This window comes from Protopterus annectens, chromosome 16.part0 (assembly GCF_019279795.1).
Source record: "Protopterus annectens isolate FY-2018-M chromosome 16.part0, PAN1.0, whole genome shotgun sequence".
Taxonomy (NCBI): Eukaryota; Metazoa; Chordata; order Ceratodontiformes; family Protopteridae; genus Protopterus; species Protopterus annectens.
Window position 1 is genome coordinate 436398941 of NC_056750.1, and position 27253 is coordinate 436426193.

Here is a 27253-nt window from a genome sequence, read left to right on the forward strand (position 1 = left end):
TAAAAAATGAAGAGTGGGATTCCTGGGGCATGGTGGGGGATCTGTAACGAGCTACAACCTGTATTGCAGTCTTGCCCAGTGTTAGCTGCACTTGGATAATTTTAGATGCATTATGTTGAGCAACTAGCCTGGAGGTGTGGATATCCTTAATAAATTTGGAAATGCCTCCACCTTTATTGTTTCGGTCTAAGTTAGGTGGCCGAAAGGTGTGGTATGAATTATAGCCTGGTAATGCAGGGGTGCTCTCTGGAACCTTGAGCCAGGTCTCTGTCACTGCACAGATGTCGATATTCTCCATTTTAAGGAGTGCCTCAAGTGAGTGCATTTTGAGGTTTAGACTTCAAACATTGAGTAGCTTTACTCTGAGTTTTCTTGCTTGTACCTGTTACGGTGGTGAATTTGGTATTTGAACCATGCCTAAAAATGGCACTGTAGGGGTGGCAAGAGCTTTAGCCATTATACGGAAGCCCAGGGGCGACAGGTGCAGGACATCTTTAGCAATGCATCATGGTCTGTTGGCCATGTCGTCGTAGGCAGATAGATACTGGATCCCCTTAGAATGACACCAGAAGCTTAGCCAATTGTTGAAGTCAATCATTTTGTCCTTGTACTGTGGTATCATTTTGGGCAATGGCAGGATGCTACTCGTGGTTAGGGTCATACCTGCCTGTGCTACAAGATCTGAGATTTCCACCATGTCTCTTCTTGTAGTCCAGGGAGGTACGTCTCAGGTCATTCACACCAACATGAACAATGACAGTAGTGTTTGTACTTGTGGAGTGAGCTGAGTGCATGCATTATGTGGTGGATCCTGGCACCTGACAGGCAGCTTGACAGTAACTTTCTCCTTGTTTAGCCTGGTGAGTGGGACATCAGTGTGCATGACTATAGTCACTTATGACTAGTGTGTTGGGTATGTTGTTTTGCCATATGGGCGGAGGTTGAGTGGCACACTGATTATGGTGGCTGTGTCATTTAGGTAGTGTTGGGGGGTGTTGGTTGTCTGCGTTTCAGCTTGGGAGGTCTCTGTTGCTTGGGCAGATTTTTATTGAGAACCTCCGTGAATGTGGGTGTGTTCTTTGTGTTTCTATGTGTGGGTTTTGGTAGTGTGGGTTTTGAAGGACTATGTGATGTGTGGTGTGGTGCAGGTGTTATCCTTCTTCTCTTGACTGTATAGTCCAAGTCCTGGCTGGAGAGAGCTTGGCTTCCAGTTTGGCGATACAAGTGCATCTCTCACAGGTTGTAGTGTTGGGTGATAGGAGAAGAGGGCTGTCAGTGTACATGAGGCAAATTGCTACATTGCCTCAAGAAGCCCAGATTCATCTGGTGGAAAGGAAAAACACTGGGAGCTTGACCCATAGACATGCCTGGATAGGTGCTTATTAATTTAAGTACTAAGAACTGTTTTCCTCTTGACAAGTGAGGAAAGTAGAGTGCTGTAGTAATTTGTAGTTTATTTAGTGCTTACAAGTTCTGAGCAAGTGCTGAGCACAATGAAACAGTTTTGAGTGCTGAAACTAAAAAACTGTCTGTTTAGTTCTCGCTAAAACTAGCTAGTTTTAGCACCAATCCCAAGAAGAGAAGCAGGCCATGGCCTGTTTGGTGATCCACAGTCTTGTACCAGATGATGCATGGCTCTGCAGGCTTGTAGCCTTTCTGGTAAATGCCTCGAGTAGTAACCAGACCAATCAGGTATGTTAAGCACAGCTCACCCTCCAACCAGAAAGATACGTTAAGGACAGCTCACCCTTCAACCAGGAAGAGTCAGAAATCAATGCACTCTGCTCCTACTCTCACTAGGATCAGAATATAAGCACAGATGCTAAGCTGTCACCTTTAAAGCAGTTAAGCTTTCTGGTGATCAGTCTCCAGGAAATAAGATAACTGCACTCCGTCTCTCACCAGGATAAAACAGAAGCTCTAATCCCAAGATGACTACTGAGAGGCAGAATGTGGGCTCTACAATAACTGGTGGTCTTGCAATAGATTCTTAAAGATAAGATGAAAAAAATGGTTTATCCTAAACACTGCAGTGTGCACTATAGGAGTTAGATGTGAATTTAGTTAACGTAAGTTTTACTTTTCTAAAAGTTATTTTTAGTGGAGAGTCGCTATTTTTAAAACTGCAAGATAGACTAAAAAGGGGTGGTCACTTTTGTATTATTGTGCTATGGAATACAATAGGATGGCCAATAAATTTAAATAGTTGAAGTGCTTACTCACACCAGCCAGTAAAAGCAGAGAGGAAATGAGATATATGGTCAAATTAACCTAAGGGGCTGGCAACTAGAAAGACAGTGGTGTTTAAGAACACATCATCAGCAGGGTGGGAAAAAGTTGTCTGACTCACAAGAGACAGAACTGTGGTCTCCAAGTTTTAGTATGCAGTTAAAAGCAGAAAATGCTGTGTTACCATGCATTTCACTTCCAAGGCTTGAACCCAGGACCATGTGCACTACAGTCAGAGCAACATACCACTATGCCAAATCAGCTGTAAAAGCTTCACATGTATAAAGATTATATCACCCCAGATGGGACTCAAACCTACAATCCCTGGCTTAGGAGGCCAATGCCTCATCTACTGGGGCCTGAATAACTGAGTTATGCTATAACTGTTTAGCTCATCAGATGAGGAACTGAAAGCACAACTGCAGGTTATCAAAACCTTTTCAGATATAAGAATGTCATTTGGTCTTGAATGTGCAAAAGCAACCTTTAAAGCAGGAGAACTGCAGCACCAGGAAAACATCAGTTTTGGGACAAGAATGTGATATAAAAGAACTTGAGCAAGAGGGAGTGTGTAAATATTTTGGAATTGAAGGATCAACAATAAAACATGAACAAATGTGAATAAAACTTGGTAGGGAATACTTTAGAAGACTTAAATTAATCATGAAAACAGCGTTGACATCTAGAAACAAAATCCAAGGTATAAACCAATTTGCTCTCCAGTCCTAACCTACAGTTCTGGAGTGATTGACTGGCCTCAAAACTTGTTGGATAGATTAGATAGGAAAACAAGAAGTATGCTTCATGCTCACCAAATGATCTATAAAAATTAGTGTATACCAAAATTATATATTCCCCATTCCAAAGGAAGGATGGGCCTCCTTGAAATGAATTGTGTACAGATCTGCAATCATGGGACTCCACACGTGCTGACCTCACAAGATCCAAACATAGTGAAAGTTTTGAAACATGAGGAGTATAAATTTAATATGACTTCTCTGCTAATCTAGCAGAAGCATATTGGCGTCGAGCATGAATGGAAATCAAATGAAGTAGATAAAAATCAGGCAGCAACTGAATGTGTCAAAAAACAAAAGCAAGAATTTAAGGTGGACCACCAGATGAGAAGGCAAGAGATGTGGAAAATGCATAAATATAGTTGCACGTATAGAAAACTTCTGGAAGAACCTCATGTTTATCAGGAACGAACACAGGAATGGTTAAGCAGAGGCATATTCAAACCAAGAGATGAAAGGCTAATATTTGTTAACAAAGACAGTGGGCTACGTACATGCTGGTTTACAAAGTCCAGTGAACATGTGGGAGAAAAAAATGTTGGTTTTGTTGGTTTTGTAAAACCAAATTGGAAACGGTCACCCAGCTGATTGCTAGTTGTGACATAATGACAGAAGGACTGTATACTGAAAGGGAAAATAATGAGGTAAGACTTTTGTACTGGAGATTGTGCAAACATTATGGTATTGAAGTGGCTGAAAAACACTAGAAACATAAGCCACAAACATCATAGAAAATGATGTTTATATTACATGGGATCACCCATTGCCAACAGTTCAAAAGATAGATGCTAGAAAACTGGATAATAGTGGTCCATGAAAAGACAAAAGTAGCACTGATTGAAATTGCCACACCCAGTGACTACAGTGCGTTGCGTACAGACACACAAAGACCTAAAATAACAGTATCTGCAGGAAGAAATGAGAGCAATGTGGAAGAAAGATAACCGGACATCTCCAATAGTAGTAGGAGCAATGCGTCTTATAAAAAAAGCTACAGTTGTATTTAGATACGTAACCAATCCATGTAACCCCGTACGAATTGCAGGAGGAGTCATTACTGGGCAAGTTGCAGGTGCTGTGAAGAGCACTTTTGGCTGACATCAAAGATTGAAACAGTAGTAATTTCATGAACTTTAATGGTACTTTGACTTGGGAATGGGGTCCATTCCCATCATGGTATTAAAAACCAAAAAAATTTGGAGAAATTAAAAAAGCAAGAGACCATTCTCCCCTTCATCCTTTATATGCAGATAATGACCTTATTCTATAAAGCCAGCCATTTGCTTCTTTACAACAGGACCTTCATTCAAATGTTCAGTGTCTTTTCCAATGAGTTCATAATAAGAACTCTATTCTCAGGTATACTTGGACAAAACATGTGCTTCTCTGTACCAAACATGAACTCAACAAAACCCACAATGGCCTTGTATTCCTAGATCACAATGACACTCAGAGCATGCTATAGCCTTCAGATATCTTGAACTCATATTAGATTCATGTTTAACTTTTAATAGTCATTTTAAAAAGATAAGACCCTATGTTTTTGGGCACAAAAGCTCATCCCTTTTTCTCCCACTCTTCCATGGCAGCAACTGGAAAAGAGATCATTCTCCCTCAGCTCGAAAATGGACTCCTTGTTTCAGCAACCTGTATAAAAAGCTCCACAATTAAGTCCTTATTTAACTAAATATGTAGATTTATTCAATCACCTAGGAATGAATAGCACTACACAACTCTTGAAAAAGCCCGTTAAATACCAAGGCTTTTCTGCTTTTAAGGCTTCAGTTCAAACTACTTCATGAGCAATTGTTCTCCCCCTCAAACTTTCAAACTAAGACAAGCTCCCTCATGCATTCTAAGAAACTTTAATTACTCTGATCCTCTTTTGCAAATCCCACAGTAGACTCCAGACTTCTAACCATGCTTTCACAATATTGGGCCACAAAGTTTAGGAATGTCTACTACCCAAGCTTAAAGATCACACATTCCATAGTCTGATTAAAATCTCATTTAAAAATACAGACTTAATGTACTTTGCAACCTTTTTCGGGTCATACAGCCTAAATCTGTATGCACCCGCCTGTCAGTCTACTTTTCCTATCTCACTTCTCTAGGTACAAGCATCACTGCTCTTACCTGCAGCAAAGCAGATTTCTCCTACTCTAGGATTTTCAAGCACAGGATACGTTTATTTTAGGAAGTTATTTTTGAATGCACTTTGTTCTCTATCTCTACATGCATACTGACTTTGCTAATGTTTTTGCGGTATCTAGTTTTTATCGCTGCTTGTATTCCTATGCCTCTTTTTTTTTTTTTTTTTTTTCCTCCTCATTGCTTTTAGTATTTAAGCCCAGCACAGAGACTGCTCCAATAAACTGAATAAATACAGTATGCCAAGATCCAGCTACCTTCTACTCGGCTCCATTTCATTGTTTTTCTTACCAGCACTTACTACAACATTCCCTTGAGTATCAAAGCAGTTGCTTATTTTAATTATAATCAAAGTTTCTAACTTTTTCTGCAAGTTGAACAAATACTCTAACAACCTGACAGGACCCTGTGAAACTTTATCTTGAAGCATGCTTTGGAAAAGGCTCCATGGGGCCGAAAAAAGTCCAAATAAAGTAACAAAATATTCTTCTTGCCCAAAAGGCCATGGCTTCCTTGCATATTAAACTCCAAATTACTGCATGGAACTCATTTGGCTTACTTGATGCTCTCAAGAATTACTTCTGAGCACTTCCCAGAATCTGGACAACAAATCATTTCCTGGAAGGGGTTCTGCATTAAGTTGGAGAGATGAAGGGTCAGCCATTTGCCCACTCAGCTAAGCAGTATTTAAAGTATTTTGTATTACTGATCCATCTCATCTCCACTTACAGTTAGCTAGCCTGTCCCTATAATATGATGTCATTCCTTAGCCTATCATTCTCTGAAGTATTTTATATTTCCATCTCCTGTGTATCCCATTCTGACTACTTTCTGGGTACATCAGTTATTGGGCAGACCTTTTTCACATGGAATAAGTGAGATCAGGGAAACATTTTTGCTGCATTTCATTTGCTTACAGAAACATAAGCTTCTGACCCATAACTCATAGCTGTTTTATCTGAATTTGTGATTTCTGTTAACTATCTAAAGTCTATATAAGCTTTTAAAGCTCTCAGCAGGCAGTCTGCAGATTAGCCATTCATTGACATCTAGATATAAAAATGCTCAGACTCTTGTTTGCGATGATCAGTCTATCCCTCAACCATCATTTGAAAATGTAATTTTTATTTCTTAGAGCATTTCCTTAGAAAAGCCTCCACAGGTCAGAAAAATAATTTGTGAAAATATGTTGAAGCGACACCCAGAGCCCATGTGTAAAAATGGGAAAAGGGGTTGAGGATGGATGGATGTTCATAGCCCTATGCATAAGGTATACATTTTTCTTCAAAGCTGGTTGTCACTGTAATACTATTGACTGAACAAAAGTAACCCACATTACATAAGCCTTGCAATATGGGGCAGGTGAGACCATAGTTGAATGCTATGAAACTGTTGCACTAACAGCAACATTACAAATCCATACATCAGTAGAACTTAAATCAGTATTCACTGCTGTAAAGGTAAGCTATTTGAAATTCCTCAGTGCTGCTTGTATATATTGTCAGATTGCCAAGAAATGAATAGTTATCCCCTTTGGAAACGAACATGTACCCATAAGTTACAACATAGGTGGCAGTACACTAAACATCGAAAGTGTGATGAGAGACTTGGGGACACAGGTGGACAGTGGTCTCACTTTTGATAACCACATCGCCACAACAGTCAGGAAATCCTATCATCACTAAGGGCTTTTCATCCAGAAAAAAGGTAATTGTCCCACTGTACTCATCCCTCATTATATATCCATTATAGAGTATAATGCCCCGTTTGGCATGTACCTCACAAGACATCTGCAACAGCTGGAAAGGCCACAGAAATAGCTCACTAAAAGAATCACAGGCCTAAAGCAGATGCCATATGCTGACCATCTAAAAAAAACTCCAGCTATACTCTGGCATATCGTCTACTCAGAGGTGATCTCTGCTTAACATACAAGGCCATGCCAAACCCTGACTTGTTGGACATGCTCCACTTAAAGAAATCCCAATCCCTCAGAGCCACATGCTTCAGGGATCTAAACCATGTCATCACAATGAAGAAAACATGCTGGAGCGATAGGTTCCTGACCCAGATACTGCCCATACTCTGGAATAGAGATACATGTCAAGCAGAGCGCCTCCTTGGCCCTCTTCAAAAGGAACCTTGATTGGATGGGAGATGGGAAATTTACCCCGGAGATCATGTCAGTCGCTCTGCTATACAGAGGTCCAGAGAAGTAAATATTGTGGGAAGAAATATCCAGGGAGGAGTTATGGCTAGGCTTGTATAGGCCCTAGGGCCGATAGCCTAGTACCAACCTATGAATCTTAGGTTTAAAAATGTAAATAGTTGTACAATTCATTGTGTGTCTAATTTATTACTTTAACATGGAATTGCCTGCTGTGTCTTGACAAACTGAATGACCTCACCAATGAATGAATCTGGTCTTATTTCTAGCAGCTTTTTTAAAGGTTAAATATAGATTTTGTTGGTCTTCGAAATTTGTCTGACTAATATGAGATGTACTAAATCAGTGTAGCTGCCACTGTCCATCTTTGATAGGGACTGTTTTTTGGACTTGGGGAAAATGTGAACTTTTGCAGAAAATGAATTCAGTGATTACAGGATGACAGACTTCTTTATTTTCATCTTGAGGCTTCATTCAGCCCTAGTAAGTAAACAAATTATGAAAATGCAGCTTTTTCCTGTAATCAGTCTATTCTATATGAAAGCTTTTTCCTTATGCAGCTGGATTACTGGCCTGTATGCATAATCAATTTTTAAAAATAGATTTTTTTTTAATTTTTAAAAGCTTGTGGCTGATTCATTTTATTAGTGACAGAGTAACTGTATTGGTGAAACTTTTGGTATCCTCCCCTTTAGAAGGGAAACCATTGTCAGCTGTTTATAAATTGTTGGTTGGCTTATCTTGAGTCTTCAGTAACTCAGAATGAGGTAGGGGGAAATACAGGGGAATCACTGATTTTATAGCCCTGTTTAGTACTTTGCAATGCATATTTACTACAAGTTAAGACCCATCACCCCTTGCATATGTAATGGATGTCATCTGTGTATATTCAGGCTTAATAGCCTCCCCACCTCGCATTGTCAGAGATGGGATTCAAACGCCATAAATCTGTTATCATAATTGGTAATTACAAGGTGGGATTTAAGGCCTGTAGCCCCTGCCTATGACATGCATCCTTTTACAACCCCTCAAAACATCTGCTGACATCCTGGTCTAGTTCATAGTCTCAACTTTACTGTTATTTATTGTAGACAACCTAAAATATCAGTTCATTATAATAAGCAAGCAGCCTCCTATCGTATCCATATGTAAGATTCTCTGGTCTAGCTCGACAAGTTGCCACCATCATGAGAATTTACAGTGACTTCAAAACAGATTGCATTTTGTCACCCAACTTTGACAAAGTCTAAGCATGCATTGTCAGGTTGCATTTGTCATTGTTATCCCATTTCTGATATTTGGGAATGCATCAAGGTAAAATCCAAGCACTGTCGCAAGACAAGAAATATGAGAAACAGAAGGATTACAACCTAACTTTTGTAAAACAATTTAACTAGTCAACCTTTACTCACCTTTGACTTTAACATTCTTGATTTAATCCTCCAAGTCATTTCCAGACTGTCAATGATATGTCCAACTTTTACAGCAAGATGCAAAAAAGTCTAGACCAATCAACCCCTTTAGTCCTGCTGCTGCAGGCACTGAATAAGATCACTAACCATAACTCTATAAAAGAATTTGGTCTGTTGTAGCATTGCATCCCCATTTCGCCAACTCATTTTTTTACAGTTAAAACATTTTCTTCATTTCAGTTTTCTCTAGTACCTACTTTCAGTACATAACCTGCTTACCAAACTTAAATGCAGTAAATGCAGCTTAAATTCATCAGCCCGAAGTTAACCTTCTGGCAGATCATCTCAGCTTGATGCTGATGGAATTGCATATCCAATTTCTATTTCAATTAAGGAGTCTCGTAAATTTCACCCAGAATGGTAGAAAGTTTCCTATCGTTTTGTAAAAGTGGAAATGCCTTATTCAAGTCATCCCACTTGCTGACATATTGCCCCTCTCTCTATCCCTTTTCTAAAACTAAAAGATGTATAAAAAATGTAAAAAAAAAAAAAAAAAAAAAATTCCCATCTGTGTACGTGATCAACAAACACTAGCTCCCTTAGGTCATCACAACCCTTCAGCTTGCATTAGTTATCACTCTAACCTAATGTCCAGAACTGTCTCCCTCTTAAGCTTATTCGATGCACTTCCTCTCTACTGTGCATCGTATCTTCAATCTTCCCCTTATTACTTAAACATCACTTGTCCCATTATAGCTATTCCTTCCTTAATTTTTATCTATAACAGACTGTAATGCAAAGGTAGCTATTACAAACTTGGGGCCATGTAAAGAGGCATCAAGTAGTCTTTATCCTGGAATCTGATGTCCTTTTCATTCATTCATGTGGGTATTGGATCCAACTCTGGCACATACACCAGACTTTTGAATCCAACTTTCAAACTCCTTCCTATGCCTATAATACCCCAGTCAGCTAACAATACCTCTGATCTCATTTGCTACCATCTTGTGCAGATACTGATCCCACTCTGACAGCTAGTTTGGATAGTTTAGCTGCTTTTTTACTGCTTCATTTAAGCCTTTTTTTATATTAATCATATCGTCTCCTAATAGCTATGAGCTTTCTCCTGATTACTCCTATTATAACCTTTTTCTACCTTTTGGTAGTTTCTGCTATGCCAAAGTTGGTACCTATCTTTTCTTCCTTTCAACCCTTTAGAGGGTACTCTTTCTACCATTGTTGGTAGTCTGCTTACCTCTTAAAAGAAATCCATTACCTGCTCTTTTGTTTGCTTTACCCCTTTAAAAGGCCTGTTTTTAAAATGGCTGAAAAACCAACAGGCTTTAAAGTGCACATGTGGGCATAAGATTCCCGATTCTGATGCCCACAGGGAGTGCATCTATGGCCTTGGAGCTTCTCACCTCACTACTGACTGCTCCATTTGTGCTGCATTTAATTTAAGAGGACTTGGTGACAGATGCAGTAAGTTGATGCTTAGACTATGCTTCCGCCATCTTCCTCCTCATCTTCAGGGGCTCAAACCTCTAGTAAATCTGTGAAATTCTCTTTGAAGCCAAAGAAACCTTGCCAAAGATCCTCTAGCCATTCTCTGAAGGCTACTACATCAGCTTTGTCTTTAGAGCATCCTCAAAATAAATTCAGAAAACTTTGGATCTGACTTCGGATCCTAAGGGAAAAAACACTCTGATCTCATACCTTTCTAGAAGTCTCCTTGAACCCACTTGCCCACGTTCACCACTGAACCATTCTCTCCTCAGTTGCATCCTGTTTTTAGGGTTGGCTTGGTAGCTTTGGAGGTTTTGGCTCCAATGCAGACTACCACAGCTTCTCCCCATTCATCTGCCTTCGAGGTAGTCGAGAGTGCTTTCTCTCAACTGAGAGATTTGATTACTCTTATCCTTGGATCCTTCATCCCTCCCTCCTTTGGGTCTGAGCTCTGATCCTATCAGGCATACTCTACAGGGTGAGCCAGTGCCATCGAGCATCCAGACATTTTCCATTGAGGAACTTACCCTCTCTTTGGATACCTCTTTAGAACACCCCACTGAAGAGGTTCTGCAGAAGAGAACGTGCAGAAGGAGAGAGAGAAATTACCTATGGAATCTCTCACCAAAAATACTGACTTTGAAGGGCAAGGATCCCCAGAGCTCCACTGGATGATGTCTTAGTCGGAGATATCCTAGAAATTCTTAAACAAAAAGGTGGATGGTCTTCAGATGCAAGGTGGATGGTCTTCAGATGCTCCTTCCCTGAGGAATCATTTTTTCTGTAAGCTTCTAGGTCTGGCCCACATGCATCTATGGTGACTCTCCCAGCAGATGAACTTATCTATTTAATCTCTCACTATGCATGGAAAGAACTGGATTCTGTTGATCCAATTCCCTGATGCCCAGCCAAAACTGTGTCAATACCAAAGGACAGACTTCGTTGGAACAAAGGAGTCCCTGTTGATGCTATGGTTGTGGTGGCAGCCATTAAAAAATGAGCTAGTGGAGCAAAGTTCCTCAGTCCATCCCCCAAATAGAGTCCAGGGTGTGAGGCTTGGAAAGTGCAAATTTGCTTTAGCAACCTTTGCCTTGAGGTCCCTTAACTTTCACTTCAAAAGAGTACAGCAGGATTTGACCAAGGAACTCCTCAAATCTCTCAAGTCCATGTCTGTGGAAGATTACAAGAGGTCCTCTTTAGAGCTGGCCACTCTATTTCTATTGTGTCCATGAGGTTAATATTCCATGCTGCAAAAAGGGTATCTCATGGGCTGCTGGTTTAGGCATAGTCATTCGGCGACATGCATGAATGGGGATATGTGACTTTGCAGAGCCTTTCAAGTGTTCTTTCATAAATGCCCCTTTTGATGGAACATTTTTGTTTGGCCTACTGTAAATAAAGTGCTTTCCCAGAGTGAAGAGGAGGGAAAGACTCTGTCTGCCATAAGGATATGCTTTTCTACCCCTCAACAATCCTTTTCCCAGAATCAGAGGGGGCAAGAAAATGTGGTTCTGTAAGTCTCTGCAATCTTTGCAGAATTTTCACTGGGAGAATTCCTTCAGAGGCTGGGGGGGGGGGTTCAAATGGAAGACACGGTCCTCCTTGCAGAGGAGGCCCACAAAACCATGGCTTCCAAGATTCTTTTTCAGATAAACCTTTTAAGCATTCCTGAAGGGTTGCCTGACTGTCCGCCTCTAGAGGCAGTTGGGAAGTACTTGTCTTGGCACCCAGACACCTGGGCATCAATAACAAAAGTTTCTTGGGTGCTAAAAATAATATCCAGGGGTTTTCATACCATTTTTCCCGATTCCCCAAAAGAGAAAATATTCCAGATCTCCCACCATGCCAGAGAGAAGCTGCATGGAACACAGTGAAGACAGTCATCAAAAAGTGGAGAAAATATAACGACAGTGATGTTGCAATGAACTGGACATCCTTCAAATTGATGAAAAAACAAGACTAAAACTGGTCAGGGAGGCTGCCAAGAGACCTACAGAAACACTGAAGGAGCTGCAGGACTTTCTAGCAAGTACTGGTTGTGTAGTACATGTGACAACAATCTCCCATATTCCCCATATGTCTGGACTATGAGGTAGGGTTGCAAGACTGAAGCCATTTCTTACACAGAAACATCCATGCCTTGCTAACGTTTGCAAAACAATACACCAAGTCTCCCCAAAGCATGTGGGAAATGTGTTATGGTCTGATGAGACCCCAAGGTTGAACTTTCTGGCCACAATTCCAAAAGGTACGGTTGGTGCAAAAACAATTCATATCACCAAAAGAACACCATCCCCAAGGTGAAGCATGGTGGTTGGCAGTATCGTGCTTTGGGGTTGCTTTTCTTCAGCTGGAACTGGGGCTTTAGTCAAGGTAGAGGGAATTTTGAACAGTTCAAGATACCAGTCACTTTTGGCCCAAAACCTTCAGACGTCTGCTAGAAAGCCAAAGATGAAGAGGAATTTCACCTTTCAGTATATCAATGACCCCAAGAATACATCCCAATCAACAAAGGAATGGCTTCACCAGAAGAAAATTAAAGTTTTGGAATGGCCCAGCCAGAGCCCAGACCTAAATCCAATAGATAATCTGTGGGATTACCTGAAGAGGGCTGTGCAAAAGAGATGCCCTTACAATCTGACAGATTTGGAGCATTTTTGCAAGGAAGAGTGGGCAAATATTGCCAAGTCAAGATGTACCAAGACAGACTCCTACCCAAGAAGACTGAATGCTGTAATTAAATCAAAAGGTGCTTCAACAAAGTATTAGTTTAAGGGCGTGCACACTTATGCAATCAGCGCATTGTATGTTTATTTTTTATATTTTAACAGATTTGTTTTCAATTGAATTGTATAGGTTATAGGTCGCATTATAGGTGGGAAAAGTTTTGAAATGATTTATTGCGGTCTCATTTTTATACATCACAAAAACCTGGCATTTTAACAGGGGTGTGTAAACTTTTTATATCCACTACATTATTGATGCAATATTTTTTTACCATTGTTTTACTATTGGTAACAAATTCACCTATTGTATACATAACAGGTGCTTTCTATTTCATATGAATGATTTTAAACTTGACATATGCAACTGAGCTTTTATTCCTATTGCTGTTTTCAGGTAAGCTGTCCTATACAAGCAATGCAAATAAAATTCTAAAATAAAGACTTAATGTTGAGGAAGTTAAAAAAAAAAAAAAAAAAAAAAAAAAAAAAAAAAATACCAAGCATGCCTATTCCTGTATGGAAAGGTGACCAATAACGTGTAGTTTCTTCAAACAATGGAAGGTAGACCTTGTTGGATATAAGTAAAGCATACAGTGGTAAATCCGTTCAAACAGCTAAGATAGCATTCCAGAGCGTGAAACTCAGTGTGACACTAAAAATGCGGCAGCACATAACTGGAGCAGTACAAAACTTACTGAGCGTAGGACTATCTAAGGCATTGAATTGATGCATAATCAAAAACTTATTAGACATGTAAATGGCAAGTAATACATGCACACACAATCTGTATGGGGACAGTGAGGGAGAATGTGTTTTGCCTGTAGTAGAATTTTGCTCCTAAAGCTGCAAAGCTAAAATCTTAACATAGTTGAGATAAATCTTCAGTTAAAACCTTTTCAACTGCATTTATAGAAAATACTGAAATACATTTTAGTATATACTTTAGTTCTGAACTTCTGACACCATTTCCAGAGTAATACTAATCACTGATTTGGGAAAAAAAAAGTTTTCTTGAGCTCTGCATAGAAAGTATAGTTGACACTAATTGCAACTGTTGTGTCTGCAGGAAGATATGTAGGTAGGCAGAACTACTGAACTGTTAGTTTGTACAGTTCACTTTATGAATAACATGCCCACACTACTATTTGCAAATGGAAAGAAGTCTTAGTCTTTCATAACTGTTACCTCCCATGTTAATCAAAGGTGGTCAGTGTGTGTAGCACTGGCCTTTAACTGAGCGATTGCTGTTTACAGGACAATGATGTTTGACAACTAGATACCTTTTGTCACAATGGAAATTATATATGATAAAGTATTGGTTGCATTTGGGGGCTGAAAACTCTTGTAAACAGTCTTCCCCTCCGCTAATCAAACATTGCAAATAGAATTTTTGGTGGATTCAAATACCTGTAGAAAAGGAAGAGAGATGATGTGCAGTACTGTCACAGCCAATGCAAGTTTTTGTGCATGCTGGAGTTCGTTTTCAAAGCTGGTGCAGATGAATTATTGAGTCAAGGCTCAATTTCCTTGTGCTACAGCAGTGTGAAGCAGATGCCACTTCTGATTTGAATTATGTTGTATTTACTGATATTTTGGAGTGTGCACACTTTGAGAAAAAAAAAAACTTTAAGATCTCTTCTTTTTCTAGAAAGTTTTTGCAGAAAAGCTAAAACTTATCAATGTCTTTGACTTGAAACTTCATTTGGTATAGCTCTTTACCCATATAAGTCATTTGCACTACTTCAGAATTTGCAGCTCTTCAAGGTTCAAAACAAGGTACCCAGTCTGATATAGGGGGATGGGCTCCACAAGAACACCTCAGTGAAAGTATAGAATTTGGTTAGAATGCCATGAGTACTGCGTTAATAAAATAAGAATAAAAACATACATTTCATGCATAATCAGTTGCAATACATAGTACATATAAAGAAAAAAGCTCTCTTGGACAGAACATTAATTTGTTGATCTTCTTTTCTATTCTGAGAAGTATTCACTTGTGTAAGCATTAAATCTAGATAATTTCAAGACATTCTTATTTTCTGTGGATGTTTTTTTTTTCCTGCTGAGAAATGGCACTCCTACAATTATGCTGTGACTGAAGCCCCCTGCCTTTTCCTGAGAAGAATCTCTTGTGCCTGGTGCAGTCATTGAGACATTACCTGGGGTTTTTAATCCCTTTGCTTTTACTTTATTATTTTGTAGATTGTTGTGTGCTTAGAATACTAAGTGAAAGGAGTACAAATGGCTTAAAAATGAAAGTAAGCTTTATTTTAATTCAACAATTTTGTGGTTTGCAAGTGAAAACTGCACTGAACTTAGTAACACCAATAATTTATGAAAGATGTTCTGACCCGAGTGTTTTGGAAAATGTTTAATTTCTACCCTTTCCATCATATTTTAACTGAAAATCATTTCTCAAAGTAATTTGAAATTTCTGTGAAATTAAAGCATGTTTTTTTGTTTTTTTGAAGGACTTAGACCAAATTGGTGTGAAATCCATGAAGTTTATCGAGGCTTTAGGGAGAGAAAAACAGAGGTTGGCTCAGGAGACAGAGCAGCTTCGGCAAACCCACAAGACCAAGGAGAAATTGCAAAAGCAAGCATCTGCTGAAGGTAATTTGTCTGCCTTTTTTTTTGCCCCACAGTTAACTGTTTTTGCTATGTCATGTCACCCCTAGGGAAAATAGCTGAGGATTCTGATGTAGGTGACCCATTCTTTCACTTGAACAATGTGAAAAACAAGCTAATTTGTGCATGTGTTCATGAAAAAGTAGATAATTTGAGATTATTGGGAGTTAAAGAATCTGAAAAGTTAAGTTTTGGGAAGCTGTTCACAGATCATCTGGCTGAAACTGCAGTATAGAGCCTGACAGTTTTAATTTATAGACTTTTCTGAATGCTATGCAACATTTGTTCACATTGCAAATGACCCCACAGCAGTGAAGGTGTGATAACTGACAAGACAGCAGGTATTTTAAAAATGTAAGGGATAAAAATGGAGGGGGTTGTAATTACCTTGAATGAAGCATGCTAAGCAACTATGTTCAGGTGGTGGTTGCCATGTCTTGGGTAATAGTAATTCATCTACCCTTTCAAGGGAAGCCAGTCACAAACAAGCAGCTTCTTGGATTTTAAAGCTATCTGATTATATGACATTACTGTGATATGCAGAATTTGATTTATTTTAGCTGGCAGCAAGTGAAATGAAACCATATAAAATGGTGTTTATAATGTGGCCAAGATGGTGATGTCACTGCATTATTCAGTTAATGCAGGCAAAAGATAAACTTCACATTTATGATTTTGTGGTATGATTCTTGTTTATTGAATATCTGGTCCATTCTTACAAAAGTGCAATATAACATTAGCACCTTGTCATGCCCTGTGATCTCATTAATGGAATGATGAATAGCATTTATGAAACTTTTTTATGGAATTCATGACTGAGGCGTGAAAGGGGGCATTTAATTACCAACCACTGCTACTAGATGCATGTCACAAAATGCATATTAGTGTACCAGATTACTGAAGGAGAGGTTATTTTTCTAAAAAAGAACATGTTACTTCAGTGATAATGGCCTTTAGTCTAAGTAATACAAAGGAGATGCAGCAATTTTCTAGCCTCACCACATGTTTAATGCAGAAATAACCTCAACTAAAGAAGTTCCTGTGCAATTCGTTACAAGACCTCATCTATGCAAGTGCAGAATAAGACAGATAACCTCTGCCGCATGATTCTAAAGGATCAAAGTCTTTTTTTTTTTTTCCTTTGTTTTGTCATCATGGTAGACTGCGACTGCTTCATTCAATTACTATTAACACTTTTACATGATTTTTAAGGTATATGTATTGGCTATTGTGCTGAAAGTTATTACATGACTGCCACTAAAATTCTAGATCATTCTACCACTAGAAAGTGTGTTCAGTAAGTCACTCTGACCAGACAAGTTTCCCTTCTGTCTAAAAAGAGCTTTATAAAACACTGTTTGCTGTAAGGTTAGTGAAACCGGACATATTTTGTACCATTAAATTTGGTCTGTTTTTGGGCATCTTGAAAATCTTGTTTTAAAGAGCACTGCACTGCGTTAGAGTTCATAAAATTTACCCAAGACCCATAAAAGCCTTCAGTTCATTGTCATATTCTGTTGTTCTATGAGGATGCACATTTGTTATACCTTTTAGTGCCTATATGTGGAAGTGATTTGGAAGCAAATAACACCAGTGCCGTGAACTGATCTTTTACCAAGGTTGCTGTTTTTCAGTAATTTTATCATTGCTGTAAAAGTAATGAATCTTAGGTGGGTGACCATAATATACTTGTCATTAAATCTGGATTTGAACTTTTAGCAAGTTCAGATCGTCCTTCAACATTCTTGACAGAATGAAGTGGTTAGAATTGTTCAATTAATGGATATTGTGGTGTATTCAGTGATTTAATTTGTGCAAACACTGATGGACTTCTTCGAATCAGTCTCCAGAGCTGTGGACGATGGTAAGGCGGTCCACACAGCCTATCTGGACCTTGCCAAGGCCTTTGACACCATCCCCCACTCTGGAATCATAGATAGACTTATTAAGCTGGGCATTAATCCCTACGTCACTTGATGGGTTGTCAACTGGCTTACTGACAGAACCCACACTGTAAAAGTAGCGACTCAAAATCCAGCTCCAGACAAGTGGAGTACCTCAGGGTTCGGTCCTGGGACCTCTCTTATTTGGCATCTACTTCTCTGAAGTACAGGCTAACACTAAGGGACTCTGGCTAGCAAAGTTTGCAGGTGACTGCAAACTGGGAGCCATTATTGAATCCCCAAATTATGTGGATACTCTACAAAAGGGCCTTACAGAAACGGATGCATGGTGCCAGAGCCATGGGCTCAGGCTCAATGCCAAGAAATGTATAGTTATCCTCTTTGGGGAAAAAACATGCACCTGTGAATTACCACATAGGTGGCAGTACACTAAACACTGAAAGTGTGATAAGATGCTTATGGACACAGGTGGATAGTGGTCTCACCTTGAATAGCCACATTAGTCAGGAAATCCTATGTGGCACATCTCATCACTAAGGGCTTTTCATCTGGAAAAAAGGTAGTCATTGTCCCACTGTACTCATCCCTAATTAGACCCATTATAGAATACAATGCCCCATTTGGTATGTACCTTTCAAGACATCTGCAACAACAGGAAAGGCCACAGAAATACCTCACTAAAAGAATCACAGGCTTAAAGCAGATGCCCTATGCTGACCACCTTAAAAACCTCCAGCTATACTCTGTTGCATATAGTCTACTCGGAGGCGATATCTGTATAACATACAAGACCATGTCAAACCCAGAGTTGTTGGACATGCTACAGTTAAAGAAATCCCAATCACTCAGAGCCACACGTTCCAGTGATCTAAACCTTGTCATCACAATAAACGTAATGTGCTGGAGGGGATAGGTTCCTGACTGAGAAACTCCCCAGACTCTGGAATAGACTGCCCATACATATCGAGCAGAGTGCCTCTTTGGCCCTCTTCCAAGGGGACCTTGACGATTGGATGGGAGAAAGGAAATTCACCCTGGGATCACGTCAGTTGCCCTGCTAGACGGGGGTCCAGGGAAGTAAATAATGTGGTAAGAAATATCCAGGGAATTGTTATGGCTAGGCTTGTATAGGCCCTAGGGCCGATAACATAGTACCAACCTATGAATTGCACATATGCAAGTGTCGTGTGGAAAACAAGAACAGCACATATGGAAGTGCCATTGTGCGGAAAACAAGTCAGCTTCCCAGGGAATGCAAAGTAAGAGGGTCAAGACCTTTGGTTATTTGCCATGGTTACCTGCACAGGTCAAGAATAAACAGATACATAAGGCTGCATTGTTACAATGAAGAAAAATTTTTCTGGAATGCTGGTGAGAGTAGGAAGCACACCATTATGGCTGCCTGAATTGATGGTAACTTAGAGGCTTAATGATTGGTGTGACAAAAGGAGATAGTGCCAACCCAGCTATCTGGAATTTTGTAAATAATTGTATGTCAGTTGTGAATGTCAACATGATTCATATCCTTGTGTTCTAAATGCATTAGAACTGTATGTTGTGTGTATATCAAACTGTTGGTACAGACGTATGTGTGAATTAACTTGCAACACTTTCAGAAAAATACTTGAAATTAAATTATTTTTTAACTGCACCATAAAATGTTATTGTTCAGTTTCAGTGCAACAGGAGACATAATGTCTAGAACTAGAAGTTTTTGTATGATCTTTAGATGTGGAGGAATGTAAATTATTTTATGACTTCCACCATTTGCCTTAGATGTAAGAGAAGTCCTTGTTTATGTATTTTCACAGAGAGATGTTAAATACTACCAGCTGCTGTGGGGGTTTTCACTTGGGATAATCAGATGACAAGAAGTGATGTCATGCTGCAAGTGTCCCAGCAGCAATATTTGAGACATTAATTTTAGAACTCTCTGAGAGGGTAGTGTATTTAGTCTTTGACCTGACAAGAACATCCACTCACCACATCTGCCTGCTTGTTCTGTAAGTAAGTTAATTAGGGTACAGTAATATTTCTTAGATGCAGACAGGAATATGGTGAAGTATAGCTTAGACGTTTTCTTTATTTGAGACTGTCTTGCAAGGTTTTAAATATTTCCTGTGATTTTGAACTCTGATGTAACTGTGCTAATTTGCTCAGTATTTTCTTGTTCTTTTTTATTTATTAAATGTATTTAAACCTTTCATTGTGGCTGATCTGTGTAGACACATTTATGTTCTGAGAGTACTTGCATATTTGGTGACACTGTGAGCCACTCCTAATCGTCTTGGTCAAACTACCATTTGGATTTATAGTAACATTACACAGTAAGATTGGACACCCTTTGTTAAGGGTCTTAAAGTAGCTGGTGGCAGTAATAACTGCTTTATGGGCAAAAGGGGGCATAGCTAGTGAACCTGTGCTAGCCTTTCTTAGGTGTGTGGGTGTGTGTGTGTGTGTGTGTGTGTGTGTGTGTGTGTGTGTGTGTGTGGGTGTGTGTGTGTGTGTGTGTGTGTGTGGTGTGTGTGTGTGGTGTGTGTGTGTGTGTGTGTGGTGTGTGTGTGTGTGTGTGTGGTGTGTGTGTGTGGTGTGTGTGTGTGGTGTGTGTGGGTGTATGTGTGTGTGGGTGGGTGTGTGGTGGTGTGGGGGTGTGTGTGTGTGGGTGTGTGTGTGTGTGGGGGGGTGTGTGTGGGTGTGTGTGGGGTGTGTGTGTGTGGGTGCGTGGGGGTGCTTGGGGTGGGTGTGTTGGTGTGTGTGGGGGGTGTGTTGGTGTGTGTGGGTGGGGTGCGTGGGTTGGTGTGTGTGGGTGTTTGTGGGGGTGGGTGTGTGGGATGTATAAATTAAATCTCAAAGTCTGTGTCAGCTACTTGGGCAGGGACACGTATCACTGGTTGGACAGAGAGAGTGCTGGAGGTCTTGGCTTGGCCACTCAGCTATCAACTCTATAGCTGTACCAGTTGGGAGTCTTATTGGGGATCTGCAGAAAGAGGGAGAAAGCAGCCACAGACCAACTGTGATCTCTGTGTACTCTTAAGGGAAATTGCACTTTACTGTGTGTGTATTTGTCATCCTCCCAGTGTGCATGTCCCCCACTGTTGCCAGTGGTGAGGATTGAGGCTCCTTGATTATTGGGCCAGTGGTGCGGCATCACAGTTGGTATTCAGAGAGGCCAAGCTGAAAAATTAAAAAGAATGGGACAGGTATGTCATCCCACTAGGGAACAGGGTTTCTCACACATTTCAACTGCATAGGAATAGACTACCTCTGACATTCCTGTCTTTGTGTGCCAACCTCTAGAACACAATGTGGAGCATGCAGAGAAGATTAGCATGTAATAAGCAAAGTTCCATAAGCAACATTACTTGTACTCTCTGGTAGAAGAACTATGGTTTCCTTTCCACTTGTTTGAACCTGAAAAATCCCCAACCAAGGAAACTTGGATCAAGGAGGAGCACTAGCCAGCAACAAATAGTAAAACTGCCATGGAAGGAGAGAAGAAAATAACTGTACTTAAATTAGTGATCAAAATGAATTTGAAACACTATTAACACTAGTCAAGTAGTTGCTTCATTTTGCAGGGTATTTCAAATAGGTCTGCCAAAATGATTCAAATAAAAATTCAGAGTAATATATCTAGGGGTATTGTACATTTACTGTTCCTCCTTAAGTGACTATCTTGTATGTTTAGAGTATGAATATATTGAAGAAAAAAAGGATAAACTCAAGACTTTCTTGTATGGAAACCATAGACAAACCTTTTATTCTACTTTTTGTGAAAATGTTATTAAAATTAAATAAGATAAGAAAATGAACCAGGTTTCTAATATAAACAAGATTTAGATAAATTCAGTTTACAAAACCATTCGTGACTTTGCAGTTTTAAAAACCAAACATTCTGTGAAAACAGAATACAATATATAGCATCGTCTTATTAATGACACTTGTAATAGGACTAAACCACAATGAGTATAAAACATTGAAAGCATTCTTATTGCTGTAAACATTTTCATGTGTGTTCCCAGGTGAAGTGTTTAACATTTGCTTAACTTGTAAGCTATTTCTTATAGGTTTTACCATTGACGGGTTATGTAGAACTTCACATTTTAAAGTAACATGACTAATAGCAATATTTTCTTTAGAAATTTAAATAGCACTATATTGCTTTTTGCATGAAGTGTTTTTATTAGATTTAGTAATTTGTACCCCCCCCAAAAAAAAAATTGAAAAGAACAGAATTAGAATGTATGCAATACATCGAAAAATTCTGTTTTTACAGACACTCCACTAGAATGAAGTTGTGGAAATTGAGGCCAGATTGTAAATGTGTATACGCTGAGTAAAATCCTAAATTAAAATCATTAAACTTGCCACTTTGTGTTTTTCAGGATGGTGGTTATTTTGACTATTTTATTTAGATGAATTATAAAGGATTAAAACTTGACTAAAAATCAGATTTGACTAAATCGTGATTGAAAATTGTAGAAGTGTAAAGAAATGTGCTTTTGGTATATTTTGTGTTTGCACGGAACTAGTGATTTCACCATTTTTTTCTCTTTACTTCACTGTTGTGCAGCACTGGCAATACTATATTTAAGGACTGCAAGGCACCCACATGGTGGGTGGGGGGGGGGTGTAGTGGAGTCTTGCCCCTGCAAAAAAATTTTTTGAGGCATGTTGGCTTTGATGATGATTTGTGCATCAGTAGTGATTCACTGTGTTCTTTTTTTTTCACTTTTGTATGTCCATGAAGTTAATTTATGTAGTTTGGGGCAAAGCCCATCTCCCCCTACACACACACACACACACACACACACACACACAGGGGGCTTTCCCACTGCAAAAAAAGTTTTCAAGGTGCATTTTTTCTACTCATTTTTTAGTCCAATGTAATTCTGTGAAATGAGTTTTTAATTAAATGTGTTAATTTTTTTTTGGTTATTTGTGATTCAATCAAATGAGATTCTATTAAAAAGGAATATGCTCCCTTTGCAAGCAAATGCCCACATTAAAACATCAGACTCATTCCCTTAACCTTTAATCTAAAAAGTTGATATCAATTTTTTTTAAGGGTGGTCTTTATTTACCTTAGTAATGCTGCTTCTTGGAAATTTGTGTACGATTTTGAGACCGTCTTTCATGAAAGAAATGGTTATGTTTGATAAACAGAAATAATCTAATTAGATCTTAAATTATTTACAGTAGGTTATTCAAAAATTAGCAGAATCCAAACCAAGTCACAAAATTCAATGCCACTCTCCTTTCAACAGTCAAGTCCGACTGTCTTAGGTGTTCTGTTGCTCAAACCATCCATCTTTTTGCTAGATGCCTTCATGTCCTCTTGACATCTTCCTGTTTGTTCCAAATCTTCACCAGATTGTCTTTTTTGTGTTTTTGGTTTTTGTTCCTGTACATTTATTTATTTCCAGTTTGATGACTGGGGAAGTCCACTGGGCCCAGGGTGCTTGTTTTCAGTGGAGGGCTGGGGAGAAAAGCTCCACAGAACAAAGTACAGTTAAAGATGCAGCAATGTATACAAAACAGTTACAAATACAAATACATTTCAGAGTGGGAGACAAATTATGTACAGTAATTACATAGAACAAAATTTCTTGTGGATTTCAAGTACAAATACATTTCAAGGAGAAAGCGAAAAAAATATTTACAATATTTACATAGAACAAAGTACCATATGGATTAGCAGTTATTGAGAATGAGCAATGCTTATAAGAATCCTAGATGCACAAGAGGTAAAAGAGCTAGGTTGGGAGAATACAGTTACATTTCCATTTAGAAGAGGTACATGTATCTGAAGCACTGTAGCCTGTCCTGAATTTGTATGCATTTGGAACTACTTTGTCTTCTGCTCTGTCCTCATTCCTTTCTCCCACAGTGTGCTTCCTACCACCCATCTAAATCATTTTCCAGCTTCTTCTGATTTCCCCCATTTGCTGACATTGCAGCTGCTTATCTGTACTCCGATTAATCTCCTGTGCCATCAGCTTTGCTTTTCATTCTTCTATTCTTTGTTAAAGTTCTTTGCTCAGAGTCTGCCTGTAATGTGAAATTGTCTGCATACAGCAACTTTTAGCCCCTCTGTCCTGTTTGCTAATGTAGCCCATCACCAGTATGAACAGCAGTGGGCTCAGCTGAACCCTGATGCACACCCACTCCCATTGCTAACACCTGTGAGAGTCTGAACTGTACTTGGGTCATCAGGTTCTTATACATGGCCTGCACTAATTCTATCAATGTTTCTTGGACTTTGAACTACTGTAGGACTACCCTAATCAACTTTCTTGGGGTCGTCATATGCTTCTTCCAAGTTTTGGAATGGCCAGTTTGACACTCTCTCCATGTCTATCTTCTCAACGATCTGTCTCACTGCAGACATTATGTACATTGTGCGTTCTGAGTTGAATCTGAAATGCTCTCCCTGGCTCCATTTTCCTTGGTGCTGTTCTTGCTGCTTGTGCAGACTCCCCTTTCATTATACTTGCAACACAGGAACAGAAAAACACACAGTTGCTTCACCACAAAACGAAAACCACAGCAGCCACTGGAACAAGTTTATTTCTCTAGCGCCTCGGCCACAATCAGCCTTCAAGGAGTAACATATCAAATTTAAAAAACAGTATATATAACCCCACCTCCAATTCAATAAACAATTAAACAATAAAACAATCATAAAATTAGTAAAAATTTTTTTAAAGTAACAAACATCAATTCATATAATACTTTTCCAACAACATTCTGTATTCAAGCCCTTAGGCAGTAATGTACCATATTTTAAAATAAAAACAGTTTCCTTCCTTAAAAGTGTAAGCTTATATCTTTCTTTCTCATAATTTTCCATTTTAATTTGTTCCAAAATAGTAGCTTTTAAACCCACAGTTTCCACCATGACATTCATTAAAGTGCTGAGCCAAAGGGCTCTCCATCTTGTTTATCCTAATGTCCCTCAAGTGTTCTAACAATCTTATTTTAAACATTCTTTTAGTTTGTCCAATGTAGAACATATTACAATTACATTTAATAGCATAAATAATCCCCTCTGTCCTACAGTCATAGACTCCATTAACTATAAAACGAATGTTATTAATATGCAAGAAAGAATTTACTATATAAGAACATCCACTACATCTGCCGCAGGGCTTCGTTCCTTTATATAAATTTGTTGGTTTAATCTAATCTCAGGTCTCTGAAATCTAGTGTGTACTATCATATCTTTAATATTTCTCCCCCTCTTATTTGAGAATATTAATCTTCTATTTACTAAACCACCAAGTTCAGCAAAACTCTTAAGAAATTCCCAGAAGTGTAGTATATGTTTAATACTGTCACTCAGAACATTATATATGGACACTACAAATAAACTATATTTATATCACTGCTAATTTTACTTTTAAAAGTATTTACTTTTTGACTGATATATCTAATATTTAATACTTTTTGAATATCTTTATCAATTTAACATCAAATTTTCTATTCTTGAACATCCTCCTTGTTTGTTCCAATTCTTTCATAAACACCTGTTCTTCATTACAGCGCCTAGAGATTCTCAAAAATTCACCAAAAGGCAAAGATTCCATAGTATGTTTTGGATGGCAACTGGTGCCCATCAAAAACTCATTTATTACTTCAAACTTTCTATGAATACTTGTACTAATATATTTTCCTACTTTTCCACATAAATTAATATCCAAAAATGAAACCAGATGTCCAACTTGTAGACCAAAAGATATTTGAAATCTATTTGACTGAATTTCTTCTATAAAGTTTGATACCAAATTACTACCACCCTCACTTAAAAATATTAAATCTATGTACCTAAAATTAAATTTCACGTATTTCTTAAAAAAAGATTTATTACAAATGCACTCTTTCTACCAAACCCATAAAAATATTGGCATACATGGGTGCAAATGGAGCACCCATGGCAGTACCCTGTATTTGGTGATCAACTTGATTATCAAAATAGAAAAAAATTATTCTCTAAACAGAATTGTACTAAATCTAAAATATAATGAGTAAACGGGCTATTTACCCATCTGACAAAGTAATGCTTCTAATCCAAAAACATGTTTGATATTTGTGTAAAGACTTCCTACATCTAATGTTATCCAATACATGTTATTCTTCCACATAACATTCTTGATCTTGCTTAAAAAATCAAAGGAATCTTTAATGTATGAAGGGAGTTGCTTAGCTTCTTTCAGTAACACTCCATGTAAAATAACACCCAAGTTATGTAAGAAGTATTTGCTGGCAGAAACTATGGGCCGGCCTGGTGGGTTAATACTATCTTTATGAATTTTAGGTAAACAAAAGTAAGCTGGACCTGTTTCTTCACCCATTACTTTTTTCTTGACATCATTCTCGGACCAATAGCCCAGTCTCAAACCCCTCTGAATTAGTAATGCATAATTTTTCTTAGCTTGTTCAATAACAATTTTATTCACTTCTTGATACACTGTCTTGTCCTCTAATAATTCAAGACACATTCTTAAATATTGTGTATAATGCATTATTACTATTTTGTTACCTTTGTCCGAAGGTTTAACAATGAGTTATTTTTGTTTAGAAAAATCAGACAAAGCTAACCATTCTTGTTTAGACAAATTGTACTCAATTTGCTTTAAACTGAATCTTTTAAATAACAATTCAAGTTCATATTCAATCATATAATGACATTTCTTAATTCCTTCATGCATAAAAGGTGGCATAAATTTACTATTGATAACCATGGCAGAAGTGTCTATTGGACAATAAGCATTTAGATCACTATTGCAAGATATAGAAGAATCGAATGAATCCCTATCCGACATATAATCATCAGTGCTATAAGTATCATCATGACCCATATCATCCAAAACACTACAAGGAGAATGTTGTTCAAAATAATACCATAAATGCAATTTCCTCACTAGTTTATACACTTCCATCTTACATTCATACAGCTGTGGTATAACAGTTGGTACAAACTTCAACCCATGATTTAAAACATTAATGAAACAGTCATTGATAGAAGAACCAGATAAATTGACTATATTACTACAACAACTATTTTTATTAATACCATTTAGTCCTTTTGTTATCACGCCATTGCCATCGGTGTAGTAGAATTTTCATCATTGCCTGTATTTCTATCAAACTGGTCTCTGTCCCACTCTGCATTAGAGCTCAAAAAGCCATCCATTGTACGCTGAGAGGAACCCACATTTTCCTCTCTAAAAATCAATGGAATATTGATAGCTGGGTCACTGGCCATCAACAAAGATGAATACTTGCAACACAGGAACAGAAAAAAACACAGATGATTCACCACAAAACGAAAACCACAACAGCCACTGGAACAAGTTTATTTCTCTAGCGCCTCTGCCACAATCAGCCTTCAAGGAGTAACATATCAAATTTTAAAAACAGTATATATAACCCCAGCTCCAATTCAGTAAACAATTAAAGAATAAAACAATCATAAAATTAGTAAAAAATTATCTAAAGTAACACACCAATTCATTATCATCTGTGGGGCAGTGCAGTCTGTGGGGTTGCATTCATTCAGAAGTTGCTGGAAGTACTCCATCTGACTTTGTCCTGTAGACTGGTTAGCAGGCTGTTGTGGGCATCCCTTATGAAGGGTGTCTGACTACCTTTATCTTTCTCTCTTTGCCTTGCAACCTGATAGATTTTTTTTGTGCCATCTACTGAGTCATTTTCCAGAAACTGGTATAGT

At 38.5% G+C, this 27253-nt stretch overlaps 1 protein-coding gene across 1 annotated transcript in view; it reads left to right on the forward strand.

The window, feature by feature from the left end:
• Positions 1-27253, forward strand: part of LOC122790606 (kinesin-like protein KIF14) — a 1004205-nt gene that overhangs the window by 636942 nt on the left and 340010 nt on the right. The window contains exon 18 of the mRNA XM_044058133.1: positions 15460-15601. Within this exon, the coding sequence (XP_043914068.1) occupies positions 15460-15601 (142 nt within the window). The remainder of the gene's footprint in view (positions 1-15459; positions 15602-27253) is intronic.